The 26,507-nt window shown below is 35.8% G+C and overlaps 2 protein-coding genes across 3 annotated transcripts in view; one reads left to right on the top strand and one right to left on the bottom strand.

Annotated features, from left to right (window-relative positions):
- Positions 1-17,221, bottom strand: part of LOC123271012 (phenoloxidase-activating factor 2-like) — a 140,494-nt gene extending 123,273 nt beyond the window's left edge. For both annotated transcript variants that reach the window (XM_044737225.1, XM_044737222.1), the window contains exon 1: positions 17,118-17,221. The gene's annotated coding sequence lies outside the window, so the exon portion shown is untranslated. The remainder of the gene's footprint in view (positions 1-17,117) is intronic.
- On the top strand, positions 3,717-4,994 carry LOC123270075 (triadin-like). Its single transcript, XM_044736010.1, has 2 exons — positions 3,717-4,481; positions 4,794-4,994. Exons 1-2 carry the CDS (start codon positions 3,717-3,719, stop codon positions 4,992-4,994), a joined length of 966 nt encoding a protein of 321 aa, XP_044591945.1.
- Positions 17,222-26,507: the final 9,286 nt, after the last annotated feature.

Raw genomic sequence — 26,507 nt, 5'->3', positions numbered from 1 at the left:
AGAACTGTACGTCACTTTCAAGGAACAATATCCAGATGAAAATATAGGATTTTCTAGCTTTGCATCATTAAGACCAGTCAAATGTGTGCTTGCAGGATCCAGCGGTACGTATACTGTTTGTGTGTGTGCCATTCACCAAAATATAAAACTTATGATGTTGGGTAAGTATCATGAGAGTTATCTTTTTCATCTGTAAAAGTTAATAAATTGATTTTATGACAGGGTCTAACTTTTCAACGCTAACTCGTGAGACGACTGTTCCCGCTGGTACACTACATTGATTGTTTCAAGTTAATTCTATGTTCTGATCCGACACCCGATTGTTACTTCTCAAAATGTGAGAAATGTCCAGGAATCGGCATCCTTCAGCAGTTATTGGAAAGTCTATTTGATGAAAAAGCTATAGATGAAATTAATTATAAGTATTGGATATCGAGTCCCCGTTGTAGTCTTGAGACAATCACTAAGAACTTGTCAGAATTTGTTGAAATATTTTGTGAGCATATAAATAATCTTTTACCGCATGATTGTATTGCCAAATCGCAATCTGCTTTCCTGAAGCAGGCGAAAGAATCATTGCAAGATGGAGAGTTCTTAGCTGTTTGTGATTTCGCAGAGAATTACGCATTTATAGTACAAGATGCAGTGCCAGGATTCCATTGGAATAATAATCAAGCGACGATTTTTTCTGTGGTCATTTACTTCAAGCAGAATGGTGAGCTTAAGCATCGAAGTTTGATAATTATTTCTGACAGCATGAATCACGATGCAATTGCTGTCCATGTGTATTTGAAAATTCTTACGGATTTCATCAAAGAATTAAATTCCCAGGCAACTAAAGTTATTTACTTTTCCGACGGTGCTCCACAACAATTTAAAAATTTTAAAAATTTTGTGAACATTTATTATCACGACGAAGACTTTGGCTTGAAAGCTGGATGGCATTATTTCGCGACAGCTCACGGTAAAGAGCCATGCGACGGTGCTGGGGGAACATTTAAGAGAAAAGCGGCGAAAGTAAGTCTCCAACGACCGGTTGATAAATAAATAACATCAACTATGGAATTATATAAATGGGCATCTGAACCTAGTAGTCTACCAAATATCACTGTAAAGTTTTCACCTGAATCAGATTACGCAGAAGCAAAAATAAAGCTAGATATGAGATACAATAACGCGAAGTCAATCACCAGGACCCAAAAATTGCATAGTATTCTTCCTAAGGATAATGGAACCATGCAGGTTAAAGACTATTCAAGTGCTATTCATGATCGCACATGTAAAATTTTCAAGTAATCACGAAAATAAATTAAGACTTATTTTTTTTTTAATTAATTTTTAATCAGTAGTTAAGACTTTCCTACGCTTGTTATAATAATAAAAAATTATAAAGTGTTTCAAAATACATTGAAAAAGAAAAATAAATGATATAATTCAATAAAATGAAAAAAAAAAAATTTTTTTTTAATTTTTAAAAATCAAAAAAAAATAGTTATTATCTAGTCACCATTACCGGACCGGACTTAAAAGTTGAAGGAAAGATAGAAGTTCAAAATAGCAAATTTTCAAAAAAATCTACGGATGCACACAATTTGGAAAACACGATTAAAAACTTAAAATTAAAAAATCTTAATGAAAAATAATTTGAATATTTTTTTTATATTTTTTTCTGAAAAGGGCATTTAAAAACAAAAATTTTGAATTTCGACCATTATTGAAAAAGTTACAAGCAAAAAACCAAAAAAAGAGCGGTTTTTTTGAAAATTCGATATTTTTTGAACCAGGGTTCAAAAAAATCTCAAAATTTATCAGGAGGCCTCTTTTGGGAGGTACTAAAAAATACCAAAAAATTGAGAATATCTAAAATTAAAATTTTTGAAACCGTCCGATTTGGCGTGAAATGCTCCATTACACTATAGGTATGCGAGCTCAGTGTGGCGAGAGAGATTGCGCACAGTCACTTGCGCATGGCATCGCGGTGCCATGTCTAACACGCTTTTACCTATAGACTACGTATAGTATATATATTCCATTATAATATAGCGTGGCGAAGCGTCGCCACGGCCTGTATCGCCACGCCAACAATCAGGTTTACCCTCCGCCTATAGATGTTTCACATCAAAATTTTTTTAAAATGTGGTTTTTTTTTAATTACTTTTAAATGGCTCCACTGATCAATTCCAAAATCTAATCAGCTTTTGAGATCAAAAAAACACGTCGATCATCGCAAGCCCGGTCAAAATCGGTTGATTCGTTCGTGAGTTATGAGCCCAGAAACGGCCTTGAGCCCAGGAAACGGCCTTGAGCCCAGGAAACGGCCTGAGCCCAGGAAACGGCCTCTTCGGAGGTAGGCGAAAGCCTCGCCATATATTCGTTCGTGAGTTATCGTTGTCAAAAAAAAATTAGGAAAACGGTTGACCCTGAAGGCCATCCCTGCAACTTCCCGCTCATTTCGTACCTAAGCGCTTAAAATTGTATTTATGATGTTTTTGAGCTCTTCGAGCTCGAAAATACAGTTTATGTGTTATTTTGAGCTCTCCGAGCTCAAAGAGATAGCTTTCCTATGCTTTTGAGCTCTTCGGGCTCAAAAATCTTATCAAAGTTCGATAAAATACGATTTTTTTAATTTTCAAACTGCTATAACTTTTAAATGAATTAACCGATTTGCACGCGGTTAGCGGCTCTATAAATAATTCTGAACAAAAAAATTGATGTGATGAAAAATTTCGGAGTTATTACAAAAAAACACTTTTTTCGACAACGATATCTCACGAACGCATCAACCGATTCTGACGCTTTTGGTGGCGATCGATGCGGGTTTTCAAGGTTAAGAGCTGATTAGTTTTTGAGGTCGATCGGTTCAGCCAATTCGGAGATATTTAAAAAAAATGAAAAAAAAAAACTTTTTTTTTCACTTTTTTGCAATTTCTCGAAATCTACTGGTCCGAATCGGTTCCAACTTACAGGAAATCTAAGTTTGGCGGAGACCTTTCGAATGACACCAACTGCGATTAAATCGGTCAAGCCGTTCAAAAGTTATAAGAGGTTTACATACATACACACACACACACACACACACACACACACACACACACACTCGGGGCAGAAGAGATACTGCTACCGGGCGCGTCTCCCCGAGCGGATGGGAGAACGCTCGCTGTCCTTGGATGACACTTAATCTCTTAGTTGATGAGGTACAGCGGGTAGGAGCCAAGCAAAATAACCAAACAAAATACGCTCCCGTGGACAAAACTCCCCTTTAATGGGTTGGTCGCACTAACTGACCTAACAAGACGATCGTTCTCTGCTGTGACCCACTGGGAGTGACCGGAACCTGTATCGTAGTTTCCGACGATGCAGGCCACGGCTGATGTGAGCTTGCTCTACCGAGGTGTAAGTTGCAGCAGTGGATCAGGAGCCAGCCACTTCGGGCCTTGATCAGGAAGTACGCAGTGAGTGTTAGAGGTCGGAATCTTCACCGCTCCGAGCGAGTCTGGTCCGTCCGTGTATTCCGGGACTGGCTAAGTGTCGGCTAGGCCTCAGGGAACTGGGGTAGGAGTACTATCTCCGAGGGTACACCCGTTCCTAGTTATGACAACCCGCTCCACTCCGTACGATGCGCTGGTAAATCAAAAAGTATGAGTAATTCACAGGAAACAAACAAGAATGAAAACGGGCTTCATGCCCAACAAGCAGCGATTGAAGCGGGCGCTGAAATGAGGAGAGCGCAAGCGCTGGAACGCCTGGAGGAGCTGACTAATGAGTTAAATAATCTCGTTCAGTCAAAAGTCAATATCCACAAGGAGATCAAGACCAAGGCGACTAGTGCAACTAACGCCCTTCGAAGGTTCAAAAAACTGGATGAAGAATGGCGATTAGCATCGCGACGCACTCCCCGTGCTACACCGGGGCAAACCAACGAAGTTGTAGTTGTGACTGACGAAGCAATGGATACCGGAGCCGAAGGTGACGGTGAATCGGTCATCGAAGACAAACGAGAAACTGTCACAAAGACTGGAAAAAAAAAAGATCGATCCTCTCCAGACCCAACGTGCAGCCAAGTCACCAAGAAGAAGGACCTGAGACAAAGCCCTCCACAAAGAGCGACAATGCAAAGGGACGAACGGACAAAAGCGATTGCTTGGCAGAAAGTCCAGTCCAAGAAAGAACAAAGAAGGCAAAGGAAAGAACAGCTCCCAAAGCAATTTCCCGAGGAGCCCCGTCCTGAACCTAAACGGAAGAAATCGCGAAAGTGGATCAGGCCAGACGCACTGATCATCCGCCCAGCTGAGCCGGCGAAGTACGCTGAGATTTTGCGTAAAATAAAAAATGATGTCCCTGACGAGCAGGTCCGTACTACGGTGGATAAGATCCATAAAACTAGGGCCGGAAACATGCTGATTACGCTCTCTAGGAAGAGCTCCGATAAAGGCCAAGCTTTACAGAAAACCATCGAGGGCATCCTACAAGAAGAGGCCAAAGTGATCTGCAAAGGTCCACAGGAAGACGTCGAAATCCGAGACCTTGATGACACTACAACCAGGGAAGACATTCAAGCCGCCTTGCAGATGGCAACCGGAGAATCCTGCGAGGTATCGCTAGAGGCAATTAAGATCCGAAAGGCCTACAGAGGTACCCAGACTGCCGTAGTGACTCTACCAGCAGCTGCAGCGCGGAAGATATTGGAAGGAAGCGGTAAAATCCGTATCGGCTGGGTAAACTGCCGAATTAGAGCCACGAGAAGACCAACCCAATGCTTCAAGTGCTGGCACTTCGGGCATCATGGATTTCAGTGCAAAAGTAGCGTAGACCGATCTAAGCTTTGCATCAGGTGCGGACAAGAGGGGCACAAGATCGCTGGTTGTAAGAATCCAGCCAAATGTGCATTATGCGCTGAAAACCAAAGCGCAGAGAACTCTGCCCACTACGCCGGCAACCACAAATGCCCGGTATTCCAAGAGGCGCTTCAGAGGTTAATAAACAAAAGAACATGAAGATACTGCAGCTCAACCTCAATCATTGTGAGGCTGCACATGACTTGCTTCTGCAGACAGTGCGTGAACTAGGGCCTGACCTTGTACTAATAGCTGAGCCATATAAATGCCTTAAAGGCAAATTATGGGAAACGGACACGACCACTAGGGCCGTCATTTGGTCCTGTGGCAAGCTCCCATTCCAGAGCGTAGTTAATAATTGCAATGCCGGCTTTGTAGCAGTATCAGTAGATGGCGTTCGCTTCTATAGCTGCTACGCACCACCTAGCCTCTCTATTGTTGACTTCACTAACTTTCTGGATCGACTGACAGAGGACGCGAAGCAGCATCATCCAGTCGCGATAGCCGGCGACTTTAACTCCTGGGCAGTAGACTGGGGTAGCAAGCTAACTAACGCACGAGGTAAAGCGTTACTTGAGGCTTTTACTGCATTAGACGTAGTCTTACTCAACAGTGGTGACACACCAACCTACACCAAAGGAGACGCAAGTTCCATCGTAGACCTCACGTTCGTCAGTAGCAGCCTCGCGAGAGGTAACCTCAACTGGAAGGTGCTGGATATCTACACTGCCAGTGACCACAACGCGATTCTCTGGGAGATATCAAATGACCAGGATACTAGAGGAACTAGTAGGTTACCTAACCACATTCGGTGGAGAGTACAATCTTTCGACGTGGGTACGCTGACGACTGCTTTTGGATAATGGCCCGATCACCGCTGGATGCGCAGAAGATCAGACTAAAGAACTTATGAAAAGAGTGACCGAAGCTTGTGACGCCAGTATGCCACGAAAACGAGGCATAAATAGAAGACCCGCGGTGCACTGGTGGAACGATCACATCAGCGCTCTTCGTAAAGAATGCCTCAGGAAAAGAAGAATATCACAGCGTGGCTTCCGTCGACCTAACCTTGCAGAACTGGTGGCAGAGTATAAAAAGGCCCGTCGGGAACTAAACAAAGCCATCAAGGATAATAAAAGACGCTGTTGGAAAGAACTCGTCGAAGAAGTGGAGAAGGACCCATGGGGCAACCGTACAAGGTGGTCACGGCCCACCTGAAATACCAGCCAATGCCGTCGCCTACGTGTCCGCGGCTCCTAGAGAGGATTGTTACTGTGCTGTTTCCTCAACAACCGGTATTCACCGGCCAGTTAAGGCAGCTAAACCCTGAAGACATTCCATCTGTCACGGAAGAAGAACTAATGGAGGCTTGTAACCGCGTAGGGAATAACAAAGCGCCGGGACTAGACGGAATCCCTAATATTGCCTTGAAAACAGCCATAAAGGCAGCACCAACGTTATTCTTGAAAGTTTACAATACGTGCCTCAAGGAAGGGACATTTCCTCGGAAATGGAAACAACAACGACTGGTTCTACTCCCTCAAGGAAAACCGCCACCAGAAAAGCCGTCATCTTACCGGCCACTTTGTAGGCTCGGTACAGCCGGTAAGATATTCGAACGCATAATTCATCAAAGAATAGAAGCAGTTGCAGATCCACTCCTGGCAAAACAACCAGTATGGATTCCGAAAAGGACGATCAACCCTGGACGCGATCAATCTGGTTGTTACTACGGCCCAGGAGGCAATTGCAGGAACCAGATGGAAGGGTGGTACGAAGAAGTACTGCCTGGTGGCGACGTTAGACATCAAAAACGCCTTCAACTCTGCTAACTGGGACTGCATTATGCAAGCTCTTCAAGAGAAGAACGTGCCAGGATACCTAAGTAAAATAGTAGCTAGCTACTTCACGGATAGAGTCCTCAGATATGACACAAAGGACGGTCCGAAAGAGTACGAAATCACCGGAGGTGTTCCGCAGGGCTCTGTTCTTGGCCCACTGCTGTGGAATATCATGTATGACGGGCTTCTAAGGCTAAAGATCCCAAGAAATATTAAACTTGTAGCGTATGCGGACGACGTGGCCGTAGTGATTGTCGCTAAACACCTGGACGAAATTCACCACATGTTTGATCTAGCATTCCAGCAAGTAAACCAGTGGATGGACACAATGAATCTTCAACTGGCGAAACATAAGACTGAGGCAGTGCTTATTACCAGCAGGAAAGTGTTAGAGACCATCAATCTTAGAGTCGGCGAACAAGAAATCACATCACAACCTTATATCCGATATTTGGGAGTGATGCTTGATGCCCGTCTCAACTTTAAACAGCAAGTGGAACACGTCAGTGCCAAAGCGTCAGTAGTAAGGGCAAGCCTCGCACGATTGATGCCTAACGTCGGAGGCCCAAAGCAGAGCAGGAGACTATTGTTGGCAACTGTAGTCACATCAGTGCTTACGTACGGAATATCCATTTGGGCCGATGCGCTAGAATTACAAGAAGCATGGAGAAAGGCTGGACCAGTATATTGCCTGAGTGCCCTAAGAGTAGCTTGCGCCTTCCGCACAATATCTGAGGAAGCAGTGTGCGTAATTTCTGGAACTCTACCTCTCAGAGTCCTAGCTGAAGAAAGAAGGAACCTTTACCAACGAAAGAGGTCAACAACACTGAGCGCAGAAGAACTCAGAACGGAACAAAGACAGCACAGCATCGCACGATGGCAATCTCAGTGGGATGCCGCAGAGAAGGGTAGATGGACGCATCGTCTCATACCAAAGATCGACATTTGGCTGAACCGGAAACACGGAGAGGTCAACTACTACCTAACGCAGATGTTGTCAGGACATGGCTGTTTTCGGGCTTATCTTCACCGATTTAGGCATGACGATTCTCCGGAGTGCCCGGCCTGCCCTGGAGTCACTGAAGATGCGGAGCACGTTTTTTCGAGTGCTCGCGTTTTAATCCACAACGTGAGGAGCTGGAGAGGATCTTGAAGAGGAGAAGTCAACCAGAGTCAGTCGTAGAAGCAATGCTGTCTTCAGAAGCTGCCTGGAATGCAACGAACACTTTTGCCACAGAAGTGCTTACAGAGCTGCGTTCCATCGAGAGAAAAAGAGCAAAAGACAGAATCTAGAAGGAAGAAATAACATCTTAGCCACCAGAAGGAAGAGCGGCAGCTAATTCCTCCCCCCGCGAAGAAATGCCTTACGGCGGTACCATGGGGGATCAGAGGATAGAAGAGAAAGGGGTTTAGGGTTTAGTGGGTAGGGGCGTTAGCGTCGAGTTTTTAGTATGACGCTGCGTCGAGTCGCCACATATCCAGGCCAAACAACTATGCCTAGAATCCGTAAAAAGGATTCCCCCCCCTAAAAGGGGAAAAAACACACACACACACACACACACACTCAGACGTACGGACATCATCGTAAAAATAGTCAGGGAAGCTTCTTAGGGCTTCAAAACGTCGAGATCTGTTGAAACTTCGACTTTTGCAAAACAGGGTGAAAACAATAACTTCCCGATTTTTCGAAAATCTTCGATTTTCTTAGCGGGAAGTTAAAAATAGTCGTTTTCTTTGGCCCAGTCTAATATAAATACACAAATTTTTGTATTTAGTTTAAAAAAAAAAAGTTTTTAAATTAAAAAAATAAATAATTGAAAAGAATATAGCAGTAGACAGAAAAAAAAATAAATTATTGAATTTTTAGTTAATACATAGATTTAAATTTTGGTGGAAGAATATTTATCAAAAAGGTAGAGTTGAAAAAAGATCCAACTATTGAGAGTATATTTGCTCTATATGTATGTGTAATATTTTGATTTTATGTTCTTATAATTAATCAATACTTAATTACATAGATTTTTAATTTGTAAATTTTATTTAGCTCTTTTTATTTTCATTTTTTCTAAATTAATTTTTGATAGGATATTATCCATATATTGCTATTTTCTATTTAAATTCTTTTAACGACTACACACACACACACACACACACACACACACACACACACACACACACACACACACACACACACACACATACACACACATACACACACACACCCATACACACACACACACACACACACACACATACACACACACCACACACACACATCATCACACACACATATATATATATATATATATATATATATATATATATATATATATATATATATATATATATATATATATATATATATATATATATGCATATATATATATATATATATATATATATATATATATATATATATATATATACATATAGACACAGTGACAACATCGCGAGGGTAGTCAGGGAAGCTTCCTATGACCTTAAAACGTCGAGATCTGATGAAAACTCGATTTTTCAAAACAGGGTGAAAACAATAACTTCCTAATTTTTGAAAATCTTCGATTTTGTTAGTGGGAAGTTAAAAATGTCGCAGTGATTTTAAAAAAACACTTGTTTTCAAATCTTTTATTGACGATATCTTTTGAACTAATTAACCGATTTCTACGTTTTTGGCGGCAATCGACGCGGTTTTTCAAGTTCTATAAATTATGCTATGTCATCAAAAGTGATCCGAGAAGAAATGACGAAGTTATGTGAAAAAAACACTTTTTTCGGTTTTTTTCGGTTTTCTTTCGTTCACGCTATCTCTCGAACGAATCAACCGATTTTGATCGGGTTGACGCCGATCGGCGTGGTTTTTCAAGCTTAAGGGCGGATTAGTTTTTGAAGTTGATCGATAGAGCCGTTTAAAAGATATTCCAAAAAAACTACTTTCAAAAATGATTTTTTTTAAGATTTTTCAAGATTTCTTAAAATCTATCGGTCCGAATCGGTTCAAATTCTCAGGAAATCTAAGTTCAGCGTAGCCCTTTCGAATGGCACCAACCGCGATGAAATCGGTTCAACCGTTCAAAAGTTATAAGCGAGTCACATAGTCACACACACACACACACACACACACACACACACACACACACACACACACATACATACATACAGACATAGTGACAACATCGCGGGGGTAGTCAGGGAAGCTTCCTGTGACCTTCAAACGTCGAGATCTGATGAAAACTCGATTTTTGCCAAACGGGGTAAAAACAATAACTTCCCGATTTTTGAAAATCTGAGATTTTTAGCGGGAAGTTAAAAATCAAAAAAGTGTTTTTTCGGAATTACTTCGAAAATACTGGCTGGATCAATTTAAACTTAATGATCCTTTATGGGGCTTTAAAAACTGCGTCGAATGCTGCCAACCGCGTGAAAATAGGTTTATTCATTGAAAATTTATTGCCGTTTGAAAATTTAAAAAATTGTGTTTTATTAAACTGCTATTAGAGTTTTGAGCTCAGAGAGCTCAGAAACGTAATGTGCAACTTTGAGCGCTTAAGTACAAAATGAGCGGGAAGTTGCAGGGATGGCCTTTAGAGTCAACCGTCATACTAATTTTTTTTGTTGATACCTTGTACTGATCTTAAAAGATCCTGAAATTTTTGGATAGGGGTTTTTTTTTTCGAAAATATGAATTTTTGAATTTCAAAAAAAAATTTTTTTTTGTTTTTTGCAACTTCTATATAAGGTAAATTTATGCAGATACATAATATTGTAATTTTGAGTATTTAAAAATCAAATGCACGACGTGAAAATATTAAATAATAAATTAATTTCAACTTTTTTTTATTTTTTGGACATAATCTTGCATCCTTAAAATAAGTCATCTCTAACGCATGATAGAATTTGTTAATTGTCCTTTTTTTACTTCATTTGGAGTTGTTGACGGCACTTGTCGTCTCATTAACATGGGAATAATTTGTAATTTGAGATTGAGAACTATTAATGTGCAGAAATTCGTAAGTAAATAAGTATTTGAAAGAACGAAAAAAAAATGATATTCTCATGAAATTATTTCTAATTTTTATAGAAAATTAATGTTTGTTTGAGTTATTTGAGGTTAAAAACTGTAAATGAAGAAGAAACGTACAAAATAAATCATTTGTTAAAAAAATAAAAATTATATCATGCGTTAAGCCTGACTTTAAGATTATATCCAAAAAATAAAGAAAAGTTAAAATTAATTTATTATTTAAGATTTCCACGTCATGAATTTGATATTCAAATACTCAAAATTACAATATTATGTATCTGCATAACTTTACCTTATATAGAAGTTGCAAAAAACAAAAAAAAATTTTTTTTTTAAGTTCAAAAATTCATATTTTCGAAAAAAAAAAACCCTATCCAAAAATTTCAGGATCTCTTAAGATCAGTACAAGGTATCATACAAAAAAAAATTGAGCCAAAATTTTAATAGCGGTCTTCATTTTCAATGATTTTCAAAAATTCAAAATTTGACAAATTTGGCATTTTTCAAAATTTTTTTCTAAAATATTTTTTTTTTCAATAGCATTAAGTGTCCCCTTTCAAACAAAAAAAGACCATTCCTTTATCTATAATAGCATTCGAGATATTGCAAAAACAAAATTGAAAAACTGGAAAAATCGCGAAATTTTGAATTTGCATATCTTTTGAAAAAAATTTTTTTATTTTTTTTCCTTTGGCAGAACTTCGTTTCATGATAAAATAAAACCCAAAAAATGACCCACATATATAAAAATTTTTTCTTTGAAAAAAAAATTTTTTTGGTAATCACAAAAAGTGTAAAATGATGTTTATAAGTACGTTTAAATAATTCTGAAGTACAAAATTTGTCAAATTTCCTATGAGATGTTTTGGTCTGCTCTGCTACTACCTAATAGTAAAATCATTATTTATTTTATTATTTAAATAAGTGTTATATTATAATGAGATTCGATAAAATAAATAAATTATGAATTTTGACTATCCAAATATATTATAAAATCAATTTTTATATTATATTTATGATAAACTCATATGATACGTCATGTAGATCATATAATCATCATCATCTAAGACAGCTGTACAGCAGACAGAAACTTCAAGACGCACGGAGATCACCAAAGTTAAGCAGCATTGAGCAGGGTTAATAGTTGGATGGGTGACCGCTGTTGTTATAGCCGTAAAATTATATCTAGACGGCAATATTAATTATTAAAAATGTATTTAATTATTCAATACATCGTATTGTTAACGTTACTGTAACTATTAATTATTTTAATAAACCCTGATAAAACAGAATGATTTGATATGATAAAGAATGATTAAAAAATTAATCATTTTTAATGATTTCAAATCATGTAAATCATTTTCGAAATTTCACAATGAATCATTATGAATCATTTTGAATAATGGGAAATAGGCAGTATATGAAATGATTAAAAATGATTAAAAATTTTTAATCATTTCAAAACATTTCTAATCCTGAAATAATGTTCAAATTTTTGTCTCCAGTTATGATTAAAAATGATTCAACTAGTATTTAAATTTTTAAATCATGTGAAATCATTACTAATCCTAAAATACTTTCTGAATTTTAGTTACCAGTTATGATTGAAAATGATTCGGTCAGTATTAAACATTTTTAATCATTTTATATCCTTTTTAATCGTAAAATAATGCTCGAATTTTTTTCGCCGGTTATGATTGACTATGATTAGGTCAGTATATGAAATTTTGAATCATTTCAAAACATTTTTAATCCTGAAATAATGCTTGAATTTTTGTTACCGGTAATGATTAAAAATGATTCAGCTAGTATTAAAAATTTTTAATCATGTTAAATCATTGCAAATCCTAAAATACTTTCTGAATTTTTGTTTCTAGTTATGATTGAATATGATTTGGTGAGTATTAAAAATTTTTAATCATCCTCAATCTTTTTTAATCGTGAAAAAATGATCGAATTTAATCACTGGTTATGATTGATTATGATTCGGTTAGTATTAAAAATTTGGAATCATGTTAAATCATTGCAAATCCTAAAATACTTTCTGAATTTTTGTTACTAGTTATGATTAAAAATGATTCGGTCAATATTAAAAATTTTTAATCATTCTAAATCTTTTTCAATCGTGAAATAATGCTCGAATTTTTTTCACTGGTTATGATTGAATATGATTTGATTAGTATTACAAAATTTATATCATGTTGAATCATTACGAATTCTAACATACTTTATACATTTTTGTCACTAATTATGGTTGAAAATAATTTCGTTAGTATTAAAAATGTGGAATCATTAAAAAAATTTTGTAATCATGAAATAATGCTAGAATGTTTGTTACCAGTTATAATTGGAAATTATTTGATTAGTATTAGAAAATTTGTGATTTTTTTTAACGTTATAGAGTAGTGTACATCATTTTCAAAATTAATCATTCATTATTTCAAATCGTTGTTAATACTATTTTCGGCTTGGAAAATATCTGGAGACAGAGTGATTTGGAAGTATTTTGAATTTTTAATAGTCATCATCATAATGGTTATTGAAATAATATTTGAATTTATTCTTCAGCATTGAATTCTAGTCTCACCACTTTGAAATTTTCTGCATTTTAATTTTTTACCTTACGATTTTATTGCGATATTCTCTCATTGTTGTACATTGTAAAAATTCAAGAGTAAATTCCGAATGAAATTTCACTTTCATAACTCGGAGTAAAACGTAAAATTTTTTTTCAACTACAAAAATTGAAAAAATAATTACAATTTGAAAAAAATTCTTTAATTAAACAGAAAAGAAAATAAAAGGCTACATTAATTTTCACACCAACAACAACTATTTCTTACTTTTATTTACCAGCCCGAATAAAAAAAATTATCTATAATTGTATATACTGATATATTAATATATAATATATAATATATAATATACATGAAAAATGGCCCGATATAAATATATATTATTGTATAGAATCACATATAATTATGTAGAATTATATGTGATTATTTCCATAGAAATGAAAAAAATTTGGCGTGCACGAGAACCGAACCACGGACCTGACGCTTGAAAAACTAATTCACTATTTTTTTTTTTTAAAGAAGTTTATTTGCTTATGAAAATCCATTTACTAATTCACTACCTGTTTTCTTATATATAAGACTTACTTATATATTGGAGTTTGTAAAAACTAGAAGTAATGCAAATCGTATACATGATCGATTTGTAGTGAACAAAATTTTTTATAAAATTTATAAATTATTTATATATATATATGCTCCATTGCTTTAAAATTTATAATTACTTCAAAATTAAAAAAGAATAGAAGTAGAATCAGAATTAAAAGCTCTAATTTTGATGGAATTATATGTTTAGTATATGGAACTATATATTGCTGGAGGGCTTGGGTAATAATTTTATAACTGGACAAAATTATTAATTTCGTGAAATCCAATTTTTCTATGAGTTAAAACAGTTCCTATTTCATTATTTGATTTGCAAAATACTATAGATTTAAAAATTATTAATCATTGAAGCAATAGACCCTTAGATAAAAAAAAAAGAGAATGTTTAATTTATAGTAATCAAAAAATACCCACTGGAGTAAAAAAATTTATATGCAATTATATATGATTCATGTATAATTATACATGATTTCCGTATAAATATATATTATTATTTATAATTTTATATAATCATATATATTTTTTTTTTTATATTTGGTTATTTATAATTATATTTATATTTATAATTATATAATTGTATATAATTATTAAAAAAATGTTGCATCTAATTTTGTATTATTATACATATTCATATGTAATTATGTACGACCATATGTAATTATATATAATTGTAATATAATTATATATGAGTATATACAATTATATATAAATTTTTTTTTCCAGGTAGTAGGAAAAAAGGTGTTTATTCTGTAGATCTTATTTCATTAATAATCTAAATAAAATCTTCCTCGCTTTGAATTTTACTCTGAAAGAAATTAAAGGCTCAAAAATCATTATTTTTCCATTCATGCCTTTTATTTTTACAATGTATAGCATAACTTTGATGGCGAGCAATTAAAAAAAAATTTCTTACAAACCCGGGTAAAAAAAATTTTATATATTTTTACAATAATCACAAGAACATGTATAATTATATATAATATAATTTTTTGTACCCAGGAATCTTTATTTTTTTAATTACTTCGGTCTGAATGGCAAAAATAATTTTTTTTGTCACATTATATTATATTTTTTAATCCTTAAATTACACTCTGATATTAGTTTTATGTAGAATCTGAATTAAATATTTTCAATCATGCAATACTTTTCAATGGTGCTACATTACTAGATTTTTTTGTCTTTTCTTACTAAGCATAAATTGAGTTATCGCAAATGAAATTTTTTGGTGCTATTAAATACTATTTAAAAATAATTATTATAGAAATTTTATCTACTGATGAGGACCTATGAAATTTTTAGTAAGTAAACATAAATATTTTCGTCGAACTGTTGCATTTTTATTATAAAATTTCAAAATTTGAAAGTATTGAATCAATTTTAATGATAAAAATATAATTAAAAATAATTAAGAATTTTCAATCATTTCAAATCATTTTTAATCATAATTTTATGATTAAAAATGATTTAAAATTCTTAATCATTTTGAATAATTTTTAATTATATTTTTATGATTAAAAATGATTGAAAATGATTTAAAATTCTTAATCATTTCAAATAATTTTTAATTATATTTTTATGATTAAAAATGATTTAGAATGATTAACATGTTTTAATCATTTCAAATCATTTCGTTTTATCAGGGAAATTTTTGGAACATTTATAGATGGAATAAATGATTATAACACAAAAAACTTTATAGCAATAAAGCCTGAAAAACTATGATAATAACTATAAACACAACTTTAACCATAAATAACTTCTAAAGGAATGATTTCATCGAAAAGTTATGAGAATTTTTGCGTAGAGCATTCAATTTTCCATCAGAATATGCACCGATCATAATGGTAGTGACCTTTTTTTTTAAAGAAAAAAAATTAATAGCAAAAAGTTCCAAATTCCCATGTTTTATTTAAATGGAAAATATAACTCGATTTCGGCACGGTTCAATTTGGTAATTAAGAGCTTATTTGTTTAAGATATTTTTTTTTAGGTCAAGAACTAAAAATCTAGGGATCGATCGCGAAAAAAAAATCAACTTGAAAAATAACGGACCCTGTTGAAAAACTCCAATAAGATCCCATCAAAAGCGACAAAAGCCACTTAGAAACCAATAAAACTTATGGGTCTCTAAGTGGCTTTTGTCGCTTTTAATGGGATCCTATTGGAAATTTTAAACAGGGGACACCCTACAAATTATCTGATATTCACTTACGTATATATTAGATTGAATGATTAATAGAAACCTATTTTATTCACGAATTTGTAAAAATACCTATTAATATTATATGACCACCAGTTTCTCAATTCAAGATTTATATCTGAGTAGTATAATTTTATTCAGAATGAAATTATTATTTTCAGTACAAATAAGAATGATAGCATATGCCTTCACAATTGAATCTCAAAAAGTGGTGGTGGGGTACCCCACCATTTCTGACTATTTTTTTTTTTGACGAATTCTGGCAGAAGTCTTGCCCAAGAGTCTTGTTCAAGTATCTGCAACGATTCTTCGACGATTCTTGAAAAATTATCTCTGTGCTAAGTTTCTTTTCTAAGAATTTTAAATATCGTTGTACAGATACTTTATTACGAATCTTGAGCTAGACTTACACAAAGCTTGAACCAAATTGCCACTAGGGTATCCATTTTAGAGTATTAAAGTGATTCATCAATAATTAACGAAAAAAAAAAGAGTGATCATGAAAAGTATCTTATTCTTTTCTCAGCACTTTTGTTGGATAAATATATTCATTTTCCAATTGTTATGTTATAGATTTGGTGTTCGATTCTGTAAGAATACAACGATCGTAGAAACTCTAGGTCTATAATCCTCATATTTAGCACCATTATAATTCGAGTTGGTAATTAACTGTGATAAATTATGTAACTAGCTTTAATATTTAATCTCAGTATTAATATCAATATTTACAACCTCACACTGCAACTAATATATATTAACTTGATAGACAACTTTTGTGATAGTATTCATAAGTCACACTGAATAATATTGAAAGATATCCTCGTCGTTAATAAGATGAGTTATTTAACTTAGAGAATAATGTCAATTATATCAAATCATCTAACTATTGATGATAAGAGTAATTTATTATTGATTGAGGTATTTGTAAGTTCCATTACAATCACTGCTATTTTAGATAAATATTACCACGGCTATTTATAATCATCTCATGAAACAAAAAACTAAAAATTTTAATTAATAAATTTATTGTTTTAAACTTACATGTAAAAAATAAATGTATTAATGTAAACTGATAAAACTCAATTAATGGTTTTCCGAAAAGTATAATTCTGTTGCTTGAATAACTTCTCAACTTCAACTAAAAGACGATCTGCGAATCACAAAAATCGGAAGATTCATGATGACCCTGACTGATGCCATATGATTCCCAGTACGCCTATCTTATCCCTACCACTGATAGCTTGTATGGTTCTGAATCCTGCATTAATTAAAAATTTTTTTTTCTTTTTCACATAATGAAAGAATTAATCAATTTGAGTAAATATATAATTGGCAGTATCGTTTTATATAAAAAAAATTTAATTTTTTCGAAAAAATTTATTTTTTTATTAAAAGATCAAGGAAAATACAAATAAAAAAAAATATCACGTAGCATATTACTATTATCTTCTGACTTAATGTCCGAGCACTTTCTATAAATGCTTAAGGTTATCCGATTCAAAATGTATACATATTTAATAACTATAAGCCAGTTCTTGTATTATACTATGTGAATATTCAGTTAATTATAATTTTAGGACATAAAATCTTCACTCAATTTGGCATTAAAAGTAATCTAACTTAGTTTGCATTTTTTAAAGAAATTTTCTTTTCGTACGTACAGAGGGAGTGGATTCGGAAAAACATCCGGTCTTCTTGATTTGAGTAGAAAAATTCTTAAACCAACGAATTTTTCTTGGTTTAAGTAAATTTTATTTAATTAAAGAATTTTTCGTTTTGATTGAAGACAATTAAACTCTTCAAAGTTATTTTCTTGGTTCAAGAATTTTTCTCTTAAATCAAATTAATTTTTAACTTCCCGCTAAGAAAATCGAAGATTTTCAAAAATCGGGAAGTTATTGTTTTCACCCCGTTTTGCAAAAATCGAGTTTTCATCAGATCTCGACGTTTGAAGATCACAGGAAGCTTTCCTGACTATCCCCGCGAGGTTGTCACGGTGTCTGTATGTATGTATGTGTGTGTGTGTGTGTGTGTGTGTGTGTGTGTGTGTGTGTGTGTGTGTGTGTGTGTGTGTGTGTGTGTGTGTGTGTGTGTGTGTGTGTGTGTGTGTGAAAATATGTGAACCGCTTAGAACTTTTGAACGGCTTGACCGATTTCATCGCGGTTGGTGCCATTCGAAAGGGCTTGACCAAACTTAGATTTTTGGACCGAAAACTATTTGGACCGATTCAGATCAATAGATTTTGAGAAATCTTCAAAAAACTGAAAAAAAAAATTTTTTCAAATGTGGTTTTTTTGGAATAACTTTTAAACGGCTTAAAGGTTCAATTCCGAAAACTAATCAGCTCCTAACCTCAAAAAACCACGTCGATCGCCACCAGTCCGGTCAAAATCGGTTGATTCGTTCGAGAGATATCGTGAACGAAAGAAAACCGAAAAAAGTGTTTTTTCGGAATAACTCAAAAATTCCTAGCGCGATCAATTCAAAATTTAAGATTCTTCATGAGGCTTAAAAAACTGCGTCGAATGCTTCTAACCGCGTAAAAATCAGTTTATTCATTCAAAAGTTATTGCGGTTTAAAAATTCAAAAAATAGTGTCATCAAATCTATCAGACTTTTGAGCTCAAAGAGCTTTAAAGCATAAGAAAGCAATCTCTTTGAGCTCGGAGAGCTCAAAATAACCCATAAATTGTATTTTTGAGCTCGAAGAGTCATTGGTGTAATTTTGAGCGTCTAAGTATGGAATTAGCGGGAAGTTGCAGGGATGGCCTTCAGGGTCAACCGTTTTTATAATTTTTTTTTCAGTGTAGGTTTCCCAATTTTGGCTAACTCTTGGGTAATCATTGTGGCCGTGACTAGGGAACCCAGTTCTGGCCCAGGCTCGGGTAATAATTAGGCCGACCAAGGCTTGGTTGCCCAGTCTTCGCCCAAGCATGGGTTACCAATGAATGGCCAAGGCTAGGTTAGCCAGTCTTGGCCCAAGGTTGGGTAATCATTGGCATGGCCGAGGCTGGGTTAAAACAGCCTGGCCCACAGATGGACCAATACAGGTACGTCGAAGCTAGGTTTCCTAGTACTGGCCCACGCCTGGCCCCTTTGTCAACTCTGGGGGTTCCCTGCATGGGTTACTCTTAATTCGAGTCATATGTCTTTTTCTTTAAGTGAGAGAGCTATAGTCTTTTTCCTAGAGAAGGGGTCAGAAAAGTAGTAGAAAGGGACGCATGGACACACTACTACAACTAAACCCTCTTTTACCTAACCGCATAACGCACTACAATTGGCTCTCTCCCCTAACAGCTCACACCGAGATTCTTTGCGCTTCCAGAACATTAAATGTTTAAACAGTAAAATTCACAGTAACCCATACAGGAATCCCCAGAGTTGAACGACGGGGCCATGCCTGGGACATTATTGGGAAGCCCATCTTGGCAAACCTATATTGTCCCATGCCCGAGCCATAACTGGGTAATCAGCCTTGGCCATTCCAATGATTACCCAGGCTTGGGCCAAGACTGAATAACCTAGCCTTGGCCAAGCCTAGAGTCACCCTAACTTGGGCCGAGACTGAATGGCCTAGCTTTGGCTAAGCCTAGAGTCACCCTAACTCGGGCCAGGACTGGGCAGTCTAGCCTTGGTCAACCCAATGATTATCCGAGCTTGGACTAGAACTGGGTCCCCCAGCCATGGCCATTCAATGGCGATCCAGACTTGGGCCAGGACTGAGCAACCTAGCTTTGGCCGATTCAATGATTACCCGAGCGTTAGCCAAGACTGGGATGCCTAGCCTTGGCCGTTGAATGGCAACCCAGTTTAAGCCAGAATTGGATAACCTAACTTTGGCCATTCAATGGGAAATCCAAATTTAATTAATCATTAAGTAATAGAATTCGGAACAGTAAATATTTATTACTTAACGAATATTTGATAGCAAATGCTAAAATTGAAAATTTATTATTTCAACAAAACAATTGTGTATCGTCAAAATTGATACGGTCTTAAAAAACAAATAAAATATTGTATGATATTAAAAGTATACAGAACGATTTAAAAAGTCTAAAGTTAATGTAAGAACTTGACTTTTGATTTTTTTTTTTTTAATTAATAAACATTTGTAAAGAATAGATAATTATCATCAACACACAATATTAAATAACATAAATTATATAAATAATAAACCGTTACACTCTGTCACCACATAGATTTAGCTCATATGAATGGTGAGATGTGCGTTAACTTATCGGTCGTACGGCGTAGGGGTTAGTGGTCGGTCTGGCAAGCGTGCGGCTCGGGTTCGAATCTCGGTTAGGGTAAATGCGATTTTCACTTCATTTCTATAATTAGCGAAAGTTAGGTCTAAATTAAGAGTTAAGTCGTCTAAACTTGCGTTAGCTCTACATCAAAATTGAAATAAATTATTGACAATTAAAAAATTCCTTTTTTATAATTTCAACTAACAACTACTCATTTTATACAAAATAATTTAATCGTTTCGTAGAATTTTACTATTTTATTTCAGAGAATTCAATTTATTCGAAATTGGGTTCTTAATACTAATTTGGTTTCACATTGAACAATTAAATTCTAAATATATTTTGTAATCTACTTCTTTTAGTAAATTCTATAGTGGTAAATCAGCCTGGGCTTGCTTTGACTTAAAAACTTGGACCAGTCTTGGTTATCATGCTTGGACCAGTCTAGGCAACCAAGCTTGGCACCCTGTTATCACTCCAGACTTCTACCAAGGCTGGGCCAAAGCGGGTTTACAAGCATGGGCCAGAAATAGACAGCATTACGCCAAGCATGGCCCATATGTGGCCCGTAGTATTGTCCTGTATGGGAACATATTAAAATTATACAGAACAATGTACAAAGTCTAAAGTAACCCGGGAAAAAAAGTTTAGATCTGCTCTGATCAAATCAGATCAAATTCATCAGATCTGAGCAGATCTGCATTTTGGCCAGATCTGTCCAGATCAAATTTTATCTGATTAGATCAAATCTGATCTGTTCAGATCTGGTTCGATTGAAACAGAATCAATTTATAAAAAAGTTTATAAAATAAAAATAATAGTAAAATTTATTTTATTTCTACTTGCAAATTAGAAAATATGTATTTTATATCAATTTTCAGTGATTTAAAGTCGAATTATCGTTAAAAAATAATTTGCGATGGTGGGGATTCGAACCTGGGTTCTCCTACATGTTAGTCCCAGAGCGTATCATTCAGCTACTAGAAGTACCTGACTGAGATACTCTTCAGATAATAGTGTAGGCGCTGTATTATCTTTTCGTAAAATTTGAGGTTGGTGTACAAAATATGATTACTTTATGTATTTTGAACTTCTGAAACCGAATATCGCAGTCATTTTTGCAGAATCGCAGGCCATCTATTGTTTATAGCTATTTGTTTAAACAATTATTTAAGAAATCATTTTTTTGGAGATCGGATATTTTTTTTCAATTTTTTAGACAATTTTGAGATGAAAATTACTCTTATAAAATTTGCCGTAAGTTGATAGTTTCTGAGTTATAAACTTTTGAAAATTGAAAATTATTGATCTTCAACAATTTTGATGATTAATTACAAATAAATAAATTACTTAACACCAGGTTTCATGCACGTGGTTGTAAAGAAGAATACTCAAAGTTTCTATTGAAACAATAACATCCGGTTATAATTTGTATTAAATAAAAAAAAAACGTGATCAAAGTTAGTGCATTTGCATCAGAGCAGATCTAATTAGATCTATCCATATCACCTTTATAATTACATATATTCATCAAGCTTGATCTGATTTGATCTAACTTTATCTGATCATATCTAAATTTTTTTTCCCGCGTAATAATCAGATTAAATTAGATCTACATAGATCAAGTCAGATCTATTTATATCTAATTTTGATCAAACTTAATCTGGATTGGTCTAATTTGATCTGACTGGATCTAGTTTGATCAGATTAGATCTATTCATATCTACTTTTCAATTTCATTTTGTTCAAACTTGAACTACTTGACTAAATCTAAATTTAGATCAAATATGATCTGCTCAGATCAAATTCGATCATAGCAGAACCAAAATTGTTTTACCGGGAATATACGAACTTAACTTTTGCATTTTTTAACTAATAAAAATTTGTAAAAAATAGTTAATTTTCATCAAAACACAATATTAAATAACATAAATTGGGGAGGTGAGTTATCGGTCTGGCAAGCGCGCGGCTGGGGTTCGAATCTCGGTTAGAACGGAATGCGATTTTCACTTTATTTCTATAATTAGCGCAAGTTAGGTCTAAACAAAGTCACACGGTCTGAATTTCGTTAGCTCTACAATAAAAATTAGAAAAACGGTAGACCCTGAAGGCCATCCATGCAATTTCCCGCTAATTCCATACCTAGGTGCTTAAAATTGCACTAATGATGATTTTAAGCTCTTCGAGCTTAAAAAGATAGCTTTTCTATACTTTTGAGCTCTTCGAGCTCAAAAGTCTAATAAAAGTTTCATAGAACAATATTTTTTTAATTTTCAAACCGCACTAACTTTTGAATAAATCAACCGATTTTCATGAGGTTGGCAGCATTCGACGCAATTTTTTCAGTTTGATGAAGAATCTTTAAGTTTGAATTGATGAAACTAAGAAATTTGGAGTAATTCCAAAAAAACACTTTTTCGGTTTTCTTTCGTTCATGATATCTCTTGAACGAATTGACCAATTTTGACCGGCTTGACAACGATCGACGTAATTTTTTCATGCTGATAGCTGATTAGTTTTTTAAATTGATCAGTGCAGCCGTTGAAAAGTTATTCCAAAAAAGGTCGGAGTTATGTTAAAAAAACACTTGTTTCCAAATATTTTATCAAGGATATCTCGCAAACCAATCAACCGATTTCTACGTTCTTGGCGGTGATCAACGCAATTTTTTTAGCTCTAAAAATTATTCTATTTCACCAAAATCGATCCAAAAAGAAATGACAAAATTATGTGAAAAAAACACTTTTTTCGGTTTTGTTTCGTTCACGATATCTCTCGAACGAATCTACCGATTTTGACCGGATTAGCGACGATCGGCGTGATTTTTTAAGTTTAAGGGCGGATTAGTTTTTGAAGTTGATCGATAAAGCCGTTTAAAAGTTATTTCAAAAAAAATACTTTCAAAAAAAATTTTTTTTTCATTTTTAACTTCCCGCTAAAAAAATCGAAGATTTTCAAAAATCGGGAAATTATTGTTTTCACCCCGTTTTGCAAAAATCGAGTTTTCATCAGATCTCGACGTTTGAAGGTCACAGGAAGCTTCCCTGACTATCCCCGCGAGGTTGTCACGGTGTCTGTATGTGTGTGTGTATGTGTGTGTGTGTGTATGTGTGTGTGTGTGTGTGTTTTTTTTTTTTTTTTTTTTTTTAGGGGGGGGGATCCTTTTTACGGATTCTAGGCATAGCTGTTTGGCCTGGATATGTGGCGACTCGACGCAGCGTCATACTAAAACTCGACACTAACGCCCCTACCCACTAAACCCTAAACCCCCTTTCCTTCTTTCCTCTAATCCCTCATGGAAACCGCCGTCAGGCATTACTTCGTGAAGGGAGAATCTAGCTACTGCTCTTCCTTCTGGTGGCTAAGGTGTTAACTACCTTCCTTCTATCTTCTGCTATTTGCTCTTTTTCTTTCGGTGGAACGCAAGTCTTTAAGGACTTCTGTTGCAAACGTGTTGGTAGCGTTCCAGACAGCTTCTGATGACAGCATTGCTGCTACTATTGTCTCTGGTTCGATTTTCCTCTTCAGGATATTCTCCAGCTCATCTCGCTGTGGGTAAAAACGTGGGCACTCAAAGAAAACGTGCTCTGCATCTTCATTGACTCCTGAGCAGGACGGGCACTCCGGGGAATCATCATGCTTGAAGCGGTGGAGATACGCCCGAAAACAGCCGTGTCCTGATAACATCTGTGTGAGATAATAGTTGACCTCACCGTGACTCCGGTTCAGCCAAACGTTGATTCTTGGTATGAGACGATGCGTCCACCTACCCTTCACTGTGGCATCCCACTGTAGTTGCCATCTACTTATGCTCCTCTGCCGCTCTTCTGTTCCAAGCTCCTCAGCGCTTAGTGTGGTCGACTTCTTTCGTTGGTAAAGGATCCGTCTTTCCTCAGCTAAGACTCTGAGAGGCAAAGTTCCGGAGATGACACACACTGCTTCCATAGATATTGTGCGGAAGGCACTTGCTACTCTTAAGGCACTCAGACGGTAGACTGGTCCAGCCTTTCTCCATGATTCTTGCTTTTCTAGTGCGTCCACCCAGATAGATATTCCGTAAGTGAGCACTGATGTGACTACAGATGATAGTAGTAGTCTTCTGCTCTGCTTTGGGCCTCCGACGTTTGGCATCAGTCGTGCTAAGCTAGCTACCACTGCTGATGCTTTTGCACTCACGTGTTCGACTTGCTGCTTAAAGTTGAGTCGGGCATCAAGCATCACTCCCAGATATCGGATATATGGTTGTGATGTGATTTCTTGTTCTCCGACTTTCAGTTTTATGGTCTCTATCACTTTTCTGCTGGTAATAAGCACAGCCTCAGTCTTCTGTTTAGCCAGTTGTAGATTCATTGAATCCATCCACCGGTTAACTTTCTCAAAGGTGATACCGAACATGTGGTTTATCTCATCTAGGTGTTTCGCAACGATTACGACAGCTACATCGTCTGCATATGCAACAAGCTTGACACTTACTGGATGAGTCAGTCTCAGCAGGCCATCATACATGACATTCCACAGAAGTGGACCCAGAACAGAACCCTGGGGTATACCTCCGGTAATATCATACTCTTTTGGACCATTGTTCGTGTCGTATCTCAGGATTCTGTCTGTGAAATAGCTAGCCACTAACCTACGTAGGTATCCTGGTACGTTTTTCTCTTCCGAGGCTTGCATAATGCAGTCCCAGTTGGCGGAGTTGAAGGCATTTTTGATGTCCAGAGTGGCCACCAGGCAGTACTTCTTCGCTCCACCCTTCCATCTGATCCCTTCGATTGCCTCCTTGGCCGTTGCAACAACCAAGTTGATTGCGTCCAGGGTTGATCGTCCTTTCCGAAAACCATACTGGTTGTCTGCCAGGAGTGGATCGACAACTGCTTCTATTCTTTGGTGGATTATACGCTCAAGTATCTTACCTGTCGTGTCTAACATACAAAGTGGTCGATAAGAAGACGGTTCTTCTGGTGGCTTTTTCCCTTTTGGAAGTAGTACTAGTGTGTGTGTGTGTGTGTGTGTGTGTGTGTGTGTGTGTGTGTGTGTGTGTGTGTGTGTGTGTGTGTGTGTGTGTGTGTGTGTGTGTGTGTGTGTGTGTGTGCGCGTGTGTGTGTGTGTGTGTGTGTGTGTGTGCGTATGTGTGCGCGTGTGTGTGTGTGTGTGTGTGTGTGTGTGTGAAAGTATGTGAACCGCTTATAACTTTTGAACGGCTTGACCAATTTTATCGCGGTTGGTGCCATTCGAAAGGGCTTGACCAAACTTAGATTTTGAAACTATTTGGACCAATTCAGATCAATTGATTTTGAGAAATCTTAAAAAAACTAAAAAAAAAATTTTTTTCAAATGTGGTTTTTTTGAAATAACTTTCAAACGGCTTAAAGGTTCAATTCCGAAAACTAATCAGCTCCTAACCTCAAAAAACCACGTCGATCGCCACCAGTCCGGTCAAAATCGGTTGATTCGTTCGAGAGATATCGTGAACGAAAGAAAACCGAAAAAAGTGTTTTTTCGGAATAACTCCAAAATTCCTAGCGCGATCAATTCAAAATTCAAGATTCTTAATGAAGCTTAAAAAACTGCGTCGAATGCTTCTAACCGCGTAAAAATCGGTTTATTCATTCAAAAGTTATTGCGGTTTAAAAATTCAAAAAATAATGTCATCAAATCTATCAGACTTTTGAGCTCAAAGAGCTTTAAAGCATAAGAAAGCAATCTCTTTGAGCTCGGAGAGCTCAAAATAACCCATGAATTGTATTTTTGAGCTCGAAGAGCTCAAAAACGTCATTGGTGCAATTTTAAGCGCCTAAGTATGGAAGTAGCGGGAAGTTGCAGGGATGGCCTTCAGGGTCAACCGTTTTCCTAATTTTTTTTTAGATTTTTCAAAATTTCTCGAAATCTATCGGTCCGAATCAGTTCAAATTCACAGGAAATCTAAGTTTGAGGGAACTCTTTAGAACGCCGTTTAATAGATTCCGATCGGTTTAGTCGTTCAAAAGATTAAGCAAGTCACATAGTCACACACACACACACTTGGGGCAGAGGAGAAACTGCTACCAGGCGCGTCTCCCCGTAGCGGATGGGAGAACGCTCGCTGTACCTGGTACAGAGGGTAGGAGCCAAATAAAATACGTTTCTGTGGACAAAACTCCCCTTTAATGGGTTGGTCACACTAACTGACCTAACAAGACG

The sequence above is a fragment of the Cotesia glomerata genome, linkage group LG8 (assembly GCF_020080835.1).
Source record: "Cotesia glomerata isolate CgM1 linkage group LG8, MPM_Cglom_v2.3, whole genome shotgun sequence".
NCBI lineage: Eukaryota > Metazoa > Arthropoda > Insecta > Hymenoptera > Braconidae > Cotesia > Cotesia glomerata.
This window is presented reverse-complemented; position numbering and strand designations above follow the sequence as displayed.

Coding starts and splice junctions, on each gene's coding strand:
- LOC123270075 (XM_044736010.1), top strand. CDS start 3,717: ATGAGGAGAGCGCAAGCGCTGGAACGCCTGGAGGAGCTGACTAATGAG. Junction 4,482..4,793: donor TCCTACAAGAAGAGGCCAAA/GTGATCTGCAAA, acceptor CATGGATTTCAG/TGCAAAAGTAGCGTAGACCG.